Raw genomic sequence first — 13,092 nt, 5'->3', positions numbered from 1 at the left:
TTTACTAGTGCCAGTCATTTTAAAGACGTGCTGCCCATATTTTCTTTCACTCGCAAAAAGCAGTTTAGTTGTTTGATCACTTTGCCATAACATTGTACCATTTTTGTCATTATTTTCTGAAGTCTTTCTAGTGCATCCATTCATTTTGCTATACGACCACCAAAATCACATGCCATAACTCAGAAATGAATCATTTAGGATGTACAGTATTACCATGTTTTATTTCAATACCCACCAAGCACAGTAAGAAAAATTTGAAATGACAAAATGCCTCTCAGTACCCAATAGCTGCTTCAATGATTGATCAGATGCTTTCAGGGTATGATCATTTGTCTCCCTTAATCTTTTGCAGCTTCGTCAGTAGAAATCTCTCCGTTTTACTTTCAGAGATTCATGGTGCTAAGGATTATTGGTCAACATTATTCTGACTGCCTTTGCCCAAGTTTCAAGCAATTGCTTATATGGCAATTGTGGCATAAGATGTCTATCTTCACCTATTTGCATAATCAATCAATGTAAGGCTGAAGATGATAAGCACCTTACTATTATTCAGTTGTCCACTTCACTTGATCAACAAATTTATTGCCTTAATCCTCGGACTGTGTGTGATCCTGGGAGGGGGAGTTAAGCTCCAGCTCCAGCATCAAGGCGGGGAGGGGGCGTGCTCAAATTAGTGGAAACTGAAGGTTTTTTTTAAATCGAGCGCCTCCATTTTTGCAGTTTTTTGCTGCAGCAGCAAACAGGCTGCAAAGGTTTGTTGGACTACGTTCACCAATAAGAAAACGCAAGGATTTAAAGGAGACTTACAGCATTCAGCTGAACTCCATGGCAGCCATTGATGCCTCGGTGCTCGTGACCTCAAAATCCCATCTCACGACGCCCAGTCCACAGCCTTAATCTATGTGCTTAGCTTTCCCAACTGCTTTACATGAGAAACTCTGTTGAACATGCTTTGAAAATTCAAGTGAACAACAGTTAAAGAATTAACCTTGTCCATGAATACAGAATACATACCAAAATTAGTTCCTGTTTTGAATTTGCGTTCCCCTTTTCCTGAAGGAGATAACTCTCAATGGCTCACAGTTCTACAAGTTACAAAAGTCCTTCAGTATTATTCTCAAGTGATCATTTTCCATATGTTGGGTAGTGTCAGGTTAGTTTAACCACAGGAGGTACCAATGCTACGTATTCGCCTCATGTCTACAAACTCCCTCTCTAGAAAGTGGTTGGTAAGCAGGAATGAGAACCATGGTTGTTTTACCCCTAGTCCAGGGTGCTGAAGCTAACCTTTGCATTCTTATCACCATCCTGGTCAAAGCACAGTATAAAAGAAATATAAAAGGCCCGGCATTCAATTGGGGCTATTCCTCACAGATCCAAATTTCCTCATCATAATGTTCAATGGTATTTTCAATAACAGTGAGGAACCACTTTCAGCATTCTAAATTTTTACCTACATGCAGAGAATTGTCAAGAATATTTTCTTCTTTAGCCACAATGTGCCTGTGCGACAAAGTAGCTGTAGAATATGTATTTACACACGGAATGAAAAGGGAAGGTCAGACTTACTTTTGTATTCGCTTCTCTATGACTGGTCGCACTGCACTGACCCAGTCATCTTGATTGCACGTCCCTAAAAGGAAAGCACATTGCAGATATAGAAGTAATACGATACAAAGGACATTTATAAATAGAAACATTTGTTGAAAACCCAATAGGTTTCCCACAGTGTTCCTCTGGGAGAATATATTGTTTTACATTAATGATGTTCCACCATGCAGGGCATCATAATAGAATCACAGAACATGACAGCAGAGAAGGCCATTCAGCCAATCACGTTCACCCAGGAAGACATAGGAACAGGAGTGTGCCATTCAGCCCTGCCATTCAATGAGATCATGGCTGATGTGTGGCCTAACTCCATATACCTGCTTTTGGCCCATATCCCTTCTATTTTGCTTAACGAAAACCTATCTATCTCAGATTTAAAATTAACAACTGTTGTAGTTTCAACTGCTAATCGTAGGAGAGAGTCCCAAACCTCTAACACCCTTTCCGTGAAGAAGAGCTTCCTAACATCTCTCCTGAATGGTCTAGCCTTAATTTCATGGCTATGCACCCTAGTTTTCAAATCTCCAACCAGTGGAAACTATTTATCTTTCTAAACCCTGTCTTTTCCTGTTAATATCTTGAAGACTGCGATCAGATCACCCTATAACCTTATAAATTCTAATGAAAACAGGCCTAATTTGTGTCTTCCAACTTATTTACACTTTCCAGCACTTGGTCTGTAGCCCTGCAGATCATGCCACTTCCAGTACACATCGAAGTGCTTTACAAATGTTGAGAGTTTCTGCCTCTGGCACCCTTTTAGGCAGTGAGTTCCAAAACTCCACCAACTGATTTTCCCTCAAATCCCATCTTAACTTCCTATTTATTGCACTATGCCCCTTGTTATGGATCCCTCAACCAAGTAGAGTTGGGCCTTACAATCCACTCTAGCTAGATCATCATAATTTTATACACTTCAATTAGGTCTAAAACAATCTTAGCCAATCCAATCTTCCCTCGTGCTCCAGTCCAGCAACATCCTCAGCACGGTAGCATTGCGGATAGCACAATTGCTTCACAGCTCCAGGGTCCCAGGTTCAATTCCGGCTTGGGTCACTGTCTGTGTGGAGTCTGCACATCCTCCCACTGTGTGCGTGGGTTTCCTCCGGGTGCTCCGGTTTCCTCCCACAGTCCAAAGATGTGCAGGTTAGGTGGATTGGCCATGATAAATTGCCCTTAGTGTCCAAAATTGCCCTTACTGCCTCCTTCTGCACTGTAAATTCTATGAAATAAATCTCCTCTGTTCCCTCTCTAGCATATTTAAGCTCAGTAGGAAAGGCTCATCTGGATACAAACAAACCCTTCATTAAAATATAACACATTGCGTGTACATAGCAAATGCACATAGTAAAAAGCTTTTGTGATTCGAACACAATGGGCTGCAACTTTCGCAGAGTGGCAAGTGTCAGATTGCCACTCAGTGCCCATTAACTTTTGCCGAATTCCTTCTGTGCCAATCTCACCCGACCTTCCACCTCCAGTTGGGTGAGATTCAGGCAGAGCAGCTGTATCCAAAACCGCAGGGGGGGGGGGGGGGGAGAGAGAGAGAGAGAGAGAGAGAGAGAGAGAGAGAGAGAGAGGAGAGAGGGGGGGGGGGGGTGGGGGGTTTGATTGGTTACCCAGAAGTTGGTAACTCTGTCGGAACCATTTGAAGATTGCAATTGAAATCACATTTGGTTCACAGCGCAATTGCCCAGAGAATGTGCGCGCTTCTGGGCGATTGTCATGCAAACCCTTATCTGGGAAGGATTCCACAGTGCACCTTTAGGGTACCCCCACCAATCTGATGCCAGGAAGCTCGGAAATTGCGGCTCATGAACCTTTCCATTTATCACAAGTAATACCATTCTAGGTTCATTATTGTACAACTTTAATTTTTGGGACCAAACAGTTTTAAAATCGCCTAAGTTTTAAAAGCAAACACAAACAAAATGTTGCTATTTGACAGGTGACTTCAAACAACTAAATGCTTAGTTAGAGATGAAGAAGTTCTCCAATCTGTCTCCCCTCCCCCACCCATCCTCCTGTGTGCTCAACCATACTCAACCTGTGGGCTTGGCCTGTTTGTCCGTCCTTGCTCCCGGGCCAATCAAGATGGCCGGCAACGACTTCCTCATTTTCGCCATCTCCATGTGTTGTCTGCTGCAACCAGCACTCTACCCCCCCCCCCCCCCCCCCCCCCCTCCATTTCTCCCATTCTGCCCCCCAGCCCTTGTGATTTCCCCCCCATTGCTCCTTGGCTTTACCCCCTTCTCTACCTCACCCAATCCTTCCCCCTTTTTGTCCTTTGTTTCCCCTGATGTTCTGTTTTTCCCTTCACCACTGCCAGGTGCTCCCTCCCTCCTAGGGGGCACGCCGTGGCTTCCATACACCAGGCTGCTTGCTACTGTAGTCTCTCCCCCCACAGTCGATTCCCCTATTTGACCCCCATCTCCTTCTGCCCCCTTTCCCCCTCTATCCGCGCCTCTGCCTGTGGTCACCCCTGCCCTTCTCGAATTCTTAAAGTCCACGTTCTGGCCATTGCCCTCTATCATTGGTCACCCAGTCCATTTTTCTGGACAAACTTGTTGGATTCCTCCGGGGCATGAAAGTAATGTTCTTTACCCTGGTACATGACCCATAGCTTGGCAGGGTAGAGCATGCCAAACCGCACCCCACTTTTGCACAGTGCGGATTTGGCACCATTGAATTCTGCCTGGCGCTCGGCCAGGTTGGCACCAATGCCCTGGTACAGGTGGATGGAATGTCCTTCCCACTTGCACCCTCTTGCATTCTTCGCCCACCTCAGGAACCTGTACTGCCTCACGATTATTGGTCGCAGTGGTTCCCCAGCCCTGGGCTGCTGACAAAGCAACCTCTGGGTGTGGACTACCTCTGAGGCTTGGCGAAGTTCTCCTCGCCGCGCAGCTTCCCGGGCATCGCTGCTACGTATTCTGTGGGATTTCTCCACTCCGTTCCCTCAGGCAGCCCCACGATTCTCAGGTTTTGCTGAGACGATCGGTTCTTCTGGTCGTCGACTTTATCCTTCAAGCCCTTCTGGTACTTTACCAGGCTTGCCACCTCGGCCTCAGGTGCCGCAATCCGGTTCCCTTGGTTTGTGGCAGCATTTTCAAGGTCCCTCGTCATCGTCTCCTAGGCCTCTGCTCCATACTGTCCATTGCCTCACTCATGGAGGCCGTCACTTGAATTTCCAAAATGGACTAGGTAAGGTGCCACACAATAGGTTAAGATGCAAGATATTGGCTTATGAGGTCAGGGTAATACATTAGCATGGGTAGAAGATTAAATAATGGACAGGAAGCCGAGGATAGGAGTAAAAGAAGCATTTTCAAGTTGGCAGGCAGCGACTAGTAGACTGCTGCAAGGATCAATGCTGGGGTCTCATACTAATGATATAGAAATGAGACCATGAGTAACGTATCTAAGTTTGCTGACAATACAATGCTGGTAGGAATTATGTGAGGATGAGACAAAGAGGCTGTAAAGAGATATAGAGGGGCAACATGTTGGCAGGTGAATATAAAGTATGAAGTGCGAGGTTATTCCCTTTGAATAAATAAAAAAAGCAAAATATTTTTAACAGGTATGAAACTTGTAAACGTTGATGCCCAGAGGGACTTGGACGTATACGTAGGAGGACAAATCAGCAAATAGGCCGATCAAGCAATTAGAAAATCAGATGGCATATTATCCATTAGTGGGTATTGAAGTGCAAGAGTAAGAAAGTCTTGCTACGATTGCACAGGACATTAGTGGGACCACATCTAAAGAGCTGGATTTTACAGCCCCCGCCCAACGTGATTTTAGTGGTGGGAGATGGCACATAAAATGAGGGGTAGCTAGTCCACCACCTTCTCACACACCCCGGGCTGTTCCATAATAGAGAGGTGTGAATGGAAACCTACTGGCACAGCGGTTAGCACTGTTGCTTCACAGCACCAGGATCCTGGGTTCGGTTCCCGCTTGGGTCACTGTCTGTGTACATTCTCCCCGTGTCTACTTGGGTTTCCTCCAGGTGCTCTGCTTTCCTCCCACAAGTCCCAAAAGACATGCTGTTAGGTGAATTGGACATTCTGAATTCTCCCTGTGTACACAAACAGCTGCCGGAGTGTGGCGACTAGCGGATTTTCACAGTAACGTCATTGCAGTAATGTAAGCCTACTTGTGACAATAATAAAGATTATAATAAATAATTAGGGGTCATTTGAGCTTATTTACAAGCCAACTGACCCCAATTTTACACTGTGGATGCTATAACACATTTGGCATGGGCAGGCAGGCGAGAGTTTGCGAGTCTGTTTGCTCAAAAGATTTCAGAAGGGTTGGAAGGGGCTATTATCAGGGTGGTGCCCTTTGTATCCCTACCCCGCCATGTTATATCTCTCCTTTCCTCCCACCTGCAAGGCAAATCCACACCCCCACCCCTCTCCTTAAGGTATCTGATCCCACCCAATAGGCCTTTGCTTACACAAATCTGCGATCCATTGGGGTCTTCATAATGCCCGTTTGCAGGCTCGGCAGCACCCACAACTGAGCACTTGGGTAAACTCCCACATTTCCCTTGTTGTTGCTGCCCACAGTACATCCATGTGGGGCGGACTTCGTAGTTGATCGATTTCTGGCTGAATTTTAAGTCTGGGGCGGGGTCGAGAGGCAAGTAGTGCACCACTCTGTAGAATACAGCCCAGAGTACTGTGCGCAGTTTTGGTCTCCATATTTCAGGACGGACACGACTTGCCTTGGAGGCTGTCCAGCAAATGTTCACTACATTAATTCTGAGATAGGGTATTGTCCTGTGAGGCTGAGTAAATTGGGCCTATACTCTCTGGAGTTTAGAAGAATGAGAGGTAATCTCATTGAAACAGAAGATTCTGAAGGAGCTTGAGAGTAGACAGAGGTTGCTTCTCCTGGCTGGGAAATCTAGAATATTGGGGCACAGTCTCAGGATAAGGGACCCATCAATTAAGACTGAGATAAGGAGAAATGTCTTCAATCAAAGCGTGATACTATTCTGATGCAGCCAAGTATTGCAAAATTCTTCAGAAATGCTACACTTTCACAGCTGTGCAGAGTTTTGTTGTACTAGGCCCCATTAGAATACAATATAGTCCTACCCATCTTTATAGAATTGTCCCCAGCAATCTGTCCTGCTGCCTTCGCCTGACACTGACCGTTGAGTATTTTCAGCGGATGTCTTCCAGCTCCCCACATTTTACATGCATTTAGCATGCCGCCCGTCTCTTTTCCTTATACCATACTTTGAGTTATAACTGTAAAACCTACCTGTTTCCTTTAAGCCACAAAATACAGGGTACATGGGGAGAGTGACCTAAAGAAGTCCATGAGAAACAATTTGCTATTGCTGAGGAGTGTTCGGCTTTATCAGCAACTACCTGTAATACAGCTACAGATTACATCAATTTCTATTTTGCACTGCATGGCTTTCTGGGATTTACATCCATTATTTAGGAATAGCATCCCATAATTGTGCCTGCTTGTTTGGAAGAAAAAAAACAAAATCTATGTGCCTGGTTATAATTTTACATCATGACGACATAACCATAGACGCTGTGAAAGGAACTGGTTGATCATTTCTGTAATCCAGCAAGCAAAACCACAGGAAAAATAATGGAGATGTGCAATTTTACTGTCAATACAGTGGACAATGAAATTATGGAATGATTACAGAGAAAATATTACGATGTGAAGTATCTTGTGCATTTCATGGAGAAAAGTAACTGTCAGAGCATTGAGTTTACATCATCAAACCTATCATGGGCAATTTAGAAAATAACTCCTGTAATAATGAAAAATTAGCATCTAGCACTTATTGCTTTTCTAGTTTCTTTTCTAGGGTGGCACAAACAGGATGCAGTTTGTGGCAATGTGGGATACAATCTTCATTGCAATCATGATGCTAAGCAGTACAAACTTGTGAATTTGTTGAGGGGCATAGACAGGTGGATAGTCAGAGACTTTTTCCCAGGGTAGAGGGGTCAATTACTAGGGGGCATAGGTTTAAGGTGCGAGGGGAAAGGTTTAGAGGAGATGCACGAGGCAAGTTTTTTTTTTTACAGAGCGTAGTGGGTGCCTGGAACCCGCTGCTGGAGGAGGTGGTGGAAGCAGGAACGATAGCGACGTTTAATGGGCATCTTGACAAATACATGAATAGGATGGGAATAGAGGGATACGGACCCTGGATGTGTGGAAGATTTTATTTTAGACGGGCAGCATGGTCGGTGCAGGCTTGTTGGGCCGAAGGGCCTGTTCCTGTGCTGTACTTTTCTTTGTTCTTTGTTTTTTTTTTGAGTGTCAGATCAGTCTAACAGAATGATACAAATCCTATTCCACAGAGTATCTTCTATATCCTGCATTATTCATTCTGATTCAATACCGCTCACCAGTACCACCAACTGCAGGAAATGTTATGTTTATAAGCCACTCATTCGATCAATTTGAATTTTTTTTCAAAAATTGCGTTAGCAAACTGCTTGGTTAGAGGAAAGAAATAGGTTACCACTTGCTAAGAAATGATGGAAGACAAGTTTCATCCACTTTGCAAGGACCATCTCAACCATGCTGTGATTGAGGGTGGAGGGAGGGTGGTGACGAAAGAGGGTGTGACAAAACAAAAACCAAGAAGCTCCACTAGCTCACTGTCAAATGTTGCCCTTGTGCCAGCGATAGGCCAAGAGCAAGCTATCTGATTAGTTGATCTCAGTCAGGTTGTAGTTGAGGCCAAAACAGAATTGTTTCTTTATATTTGAGGTACAAACAAAACAAAAAGCAGACAATACTCCCACAACAAATTGCTACCAGGTATTTCTGCTGGAAAACACGATTATTGACATGAGATGACAATAGAATTGGGTGCAACTGCACCGATTTTTAACAACCCGTTCCGGAGACACAAACACAACCTGGGCTGACTCCAATGCAGTACTGCAGGAGTGCTGCATTGTTGGAGTTGTGTCTTTTGGATGAGAGGTTAAATTGACATCTGTATCTGCTCAGGTGGGCGGAAAATACCCCATAGCACCAGTAGTAGAAGAGCTGATGCATTATCCCGATGTTTTGGGCAACATCTATCCCTCAACCAACACCACTAAACCGCTCACCTGGCCATTTTACCTTGTTACCTACAGAAGAGAGAGGCTGTACTTCAGAAATAATGAATTTACAAAGCGCGCTTTAGGTCATGAAAGCAATATAAAAATCCAAGTCTTTTCTTTCTAAGCTGGCAAGTGAGGAATAGCTCACAAAATGGCTAACAGGGCTGTCAAATCATCACCAAATGAACATCACCCCCTTCAGGTGGGAAGGAAGGTGTGAACAGACAATTAAATAAGCCGATTTGGAAAGCTAAATTGCCTCAAAGAAACAAACTTGATTATGCACAAGAACAAAAAAAAACATCTTACATGAAGGTTTTCTGAGAAGTGGTCCTCATTGTTCTAACAACGCTAATTACCCCAGTCCTATTTAGCTTGAATTGAGCTACTGGTGTACAAAACAAGACAAAGGTGGTCAATAGTTCATGTTAAATATTGAAATCATCATTACCCAAGTCAATCGGTCCTTCTCTTAATCCATCGAGCTCATACAATCTTCCATGGACGGGAAAGTAACTAACAAAATGGAATGCATCTTCTTCCTTTCCTGCAGTCTTGGCATCAAACTCAAACATCTGCTGCCTGGTAAGGAAAGTGGCAGATTAGGTTAAGAGCAACTTTGGAGAAAGCTGGTTTGCAATTCATGGATATGGTAGACGTTTCCTCATACCTGGCAAAGCCATTGTGAACTTGTCGAATGACTTCGGAGTTGCTCAATGCCAAGCCTTTCATCTGTTTTAATGATCAAAGACAGTCAGTACAAAAGTACTCTATTATGTTATAAAAAAGTTAATGTTAAACATTTGTTTCATGTGACTTGGAATTAAATAGAGTGATGATTTCCACTCTGATGTCTACTCAGGTGGAATAAGTTAGAAAAATGTCACATCAGGAATTCAAAAGGGAAAGCATTTAAAAATGAGCAAAATGGCTATTTTTAAAATTTATTTAAAAAGTATTAATACAATTTTTCTTTTGCTTTCCCCCTCTCTCTCTCTCTCCAGCTCTATGGGAACTGAAGAGTTTCCCAATGAAATGAGTCAGTAGAATCCTTATTTCAAAGTCCATGTCTGAATGTCAGGAGATGCAAAAATAGCTGGCCAATTCATTTCATCCCTTCTCTCGCATTCGGAAAAGCATGCTCTGCAGACATCCAGTGTCGCAACTAAGAAACGGAACTTGCTGTGCGGAACTACAGCTGTGAACTTTCATCCAGTGGTTCTACAATGCATACATAACTTCCAAAAGATCTTAGAGAAACAACTGCATCATAAGACCTGGTTTAAGAGCCAATGTGAAGATGAAAATGTCCCTTTTTGCTAGGTCAATGCTAATTATTTATATATATATATCATATATATATATATATATATATAAAAAAGGTTGCATTTTTAATCTGAAGCGTGGTAATATTTTAGCATACAATTATAGAAGAAATGCACCTGTTACTTTGGTACACCAGTCCACATGTTAGGAAATAAGCAATGTTAGGTTATACTTACAGCCGCATCAAAGCTTTGTGAAAATTCTTTAAATTCTCCAAGAGTTTCCCCTAGTTCTATATCTGGATGGACACAGTTCAGCAACACACTAATAATGGCTTGGGTGGCACAGGCATTATTGATAACCTCAAGAGAAAGAGGGATAATGAAAAAGTCAGACAATGAGGAGATACCTTCCCACATTTGCATTAAAATGAATTTTTTACCAAATGCAATAGAAATACAAAAATTATTGTATTCGTATAGATGAAAATACTTGGATAAGGAAAAGGAAAAAAAAACATCAGCCAGGGTAGTCCACTCTTGATTATCCAGAAACGTATAAAGTACTCACAGCACAGCAACAGGTCATTTGGCGTAACAGCTCTATGCCAGTGTTTATGCTCCACATAAACCTCCTCCTCCACTAACCCTACTACATCTAAACTCATCAATACGTCCTTCAATGGATTTCTCCATTGTACAAATCTAACATACTCTGAAACGCATTGATGTTATTTGCCTCAACTCATGGTGATGGACAAAGAAGCTACTCCTGAATTCCATATTAGATTTATTAGAGGATTCACCTGAGGAAGGAGCTGCACTCCGAAAGCTAGTGATTCCAAATAAACATGTTGGGACTTGAACTTGGTGTTGTAAGACTTCTTACTGTGCCCAACCCAGTCCAATGCCGGCATCTCCACATCAGATTTATTTTTAAAAGTATTTTTATTAAGGTTTTGCAGAATTTTTCATACTAAAACAGTAGTAACAATAATAACAAAACAAACTAGAGTGAACATTAACATAGTGCAAAAAGAGAATATATAATAATTAAATAGACATTACCCCACGCGACCCAGTCTTCCCACACCATCCCAATGAAGCACTCACCACCCCCCACTACGGACTGCTGCTGCTGCCGACATTTTAATTTCCCCCGAGAAGGGCGACAAACAGCTGCCACCTCTGAGAGAAACCCAGCGTAGGCCCTCTTAAGGCAAACTTTATTTTCTCGAGGCTGAGAAACCCAGCCATGTCGGTAACCCAAGGCTTTACACTCCGGGGGGGGGGGGGGGGGGGGGGGGGGGGGGGGGGGGGGGGGGGGGGGGGCGGCGGCTTCGAATCCCTCCACATTAATAAAATCCATCTTTGGGTTACTAGGGAGGCAAAGGCCAAGACGTCGGCCTCTTTCGCCCCCTGAACTCCCGGGTCTTCTAACACTCCAAAGATCGCTATCTCTGGACTCGGCACCACCCGTGTGTTAAGCACCTTGGACATTGCCCTCGCGAACCCTTGCCAGAACTCTCTAAGCTCCAGGCATGCCCAAAACATGTAGACATGGTTTGCAGCGCTGCCCTTGCACCTCATACAACTGTCTTCTACCCCAAAAAACTTGCTCATTCTCGCTGCCATCATGTGTGCCCGGTGGACCGCCTTAAATTGAATTAGACTGAGCCTGGCACATGATGAGGAGGAATTAACCCTGCCCAGGACCTCTGCCCACAGACCCGCTTCCAACTCCTCACCTAGCTCCTCCTCCCACTTGCCCTAGTGCTCCTCCACTGGGGTTTCCTCCACCTCCTGTAGTTCCTGGTAGATATCCGACACCTTCTCCTCCCCCACCCAGTTGCCGGAGACCACCCTGTCCTGTATCCTCAGTGGCTGCAGCGTCGGAAAGGCCACTACCTGTTTTTTCAGGAAGGCTCGTACTTGCAGATATTTAAAGGCGTTTCCTGGCGGCAGATTAAATTTGTCCTCTCGCGCCTTCAACCTGCAAAAGCTTCCGTCTATGAACAGATCTCCCATTCTTCTGATGCCTGCCCTCTGCCAGCTCTGGAACCCACCATCCATCCTACCCGGGACAAACCTGTGGTTGTTACACATCGGGGTCCAGACCGATGCTCCCTCCACTTTCTTGTACCTCCTCCACTGAACATAGAACATTACAGCGCAGTACAGGCCCTTCGTCCCTCGATGTTGCGCCAACCTGTGAAACCACTCTAAAGCCCATCTAGACTATTCCGTTATCATCCATATGTTTATCCAATGACCATTTAAATGCCCTTAATGTTGGCGAGTCCACTACTGTTGCAGGCAGGGCATTCCACGTCCTTGCTACTCTCGGAGTAAAGAACCCTCTGATATCTGTCCTATATCTATCTCCCCTCAATTTAAAGCTATGCCCCCTCGTGCTAGCCATCGCCATCCGAGGAAAAAGGCTCTCACAGTCCACCCTATCTAATCCTCTGATCATCTTGTATGTCTCAATTAAGTCACCTCTTAACCTTCTCTCTAACGAAAACAGCCTTAAGTCCCTCACCCTTTCCTCATAAGATCTTCCCTCCATACCAGGCAACATCCTGGTAAATCTCCTCTGCACCCTTTCCAATGCTTCCACATCCTTCCTATAATGCAGCGACCAGAACTGCACGCAATACTCCAAATACGGCCGCACCAGAGTTTTGTACAGCTGCAGCATGACCTCATGGCTCCGAAACTCAATCCCTCTGCCAATAAAAGCTAACACACTGTACGCCTTCTTAACAACCCTATCAACCTGGGTGGCAACTTTCAGGGATCTATGTATATGGACACCGAGATCTCTCTGCTCATCCACACTACCAAGAATCTTACCATTAGCCCAGTACTCTGTATTTCTGTTAATCCTTCCAAAATGAATCACCTCACACTTTTCTGCATTAAACTCCATTTGCCACCTCTCAGCCCAGCTCTGCAGCTTATCTATGTCCCTCTGTAATCTGCAACATCCTTCCGCACTGTCCACAACTCCACCGACTTTAGTGTCATCTGCAAATTTACTCACCCATCCTTCTACGCCCTCCTCCAGGTCATTTATAAAAATGAGAAACAGCAGTGCCCCA

The 13,092-nt window shown here is 44.3% G+C and overlaps 1 protein-coding gene across 5 annotated transcripts in view; it reads right to left on the bottom strand.

Annotated features, from left to right (window-relative positions):
- Nucleotides 1-13,092, bottom strand: part of uchl5 (ubiquitin carboxyl-terminal hydrolase L5) — a 54,227-nt gene that overhangs the window by 18,002 nt on the left and 23,133 nt on the right. For all 5 annotated transcript variants that reach the window (XM_038794891.1, XM_038794888.1, XM_038794889.1 and 2 more), the window contains 4 exons: nucleotides 10,226-10,351; nucleotides 9,394-9,455; nucleotides 9,175-9,305; nucleotides 1,570-1,633 (listed from right to left, as the gene is read on the bottom strand). In XM_038794891.1, coding sequence (XP_038650819.1) covers nucleotides 1,570-1,633; nucleotides 9,175-9,305; nucleotides 9,394-9,455 — 257 coding nt within the window. In that variant the 5' untranslated portion in view covers nucleotides 10,226-10,351. The remainder of the gene's footprint in view (nucleotides 1-1,569; nucleotides 1,634-9,174; nucleotides 9,306-9,393; nucleotides 9,456-10,225; nucleotides 10,352-13,092) is intronic.

This window comes from Scyliorhinus canicula, chromosome 4 (assembly GCF_902713615.1).
Source record: "Scyliorhinus canicula chromosome 4, sScyCan1.1, whole genome shotgun sequence".
In the NCBI taxonomy this organism is placed as follows: Eukaryota; Metazoa; Chordata; class Chondrichthyes; order Carcharhiniformes; family Scyliorhinidae; genus Scyliorhinus; species Scyliorhinus canicula.
This window is presented reverse-complemented; position numbering and strand designations above follow the sequence as displayed.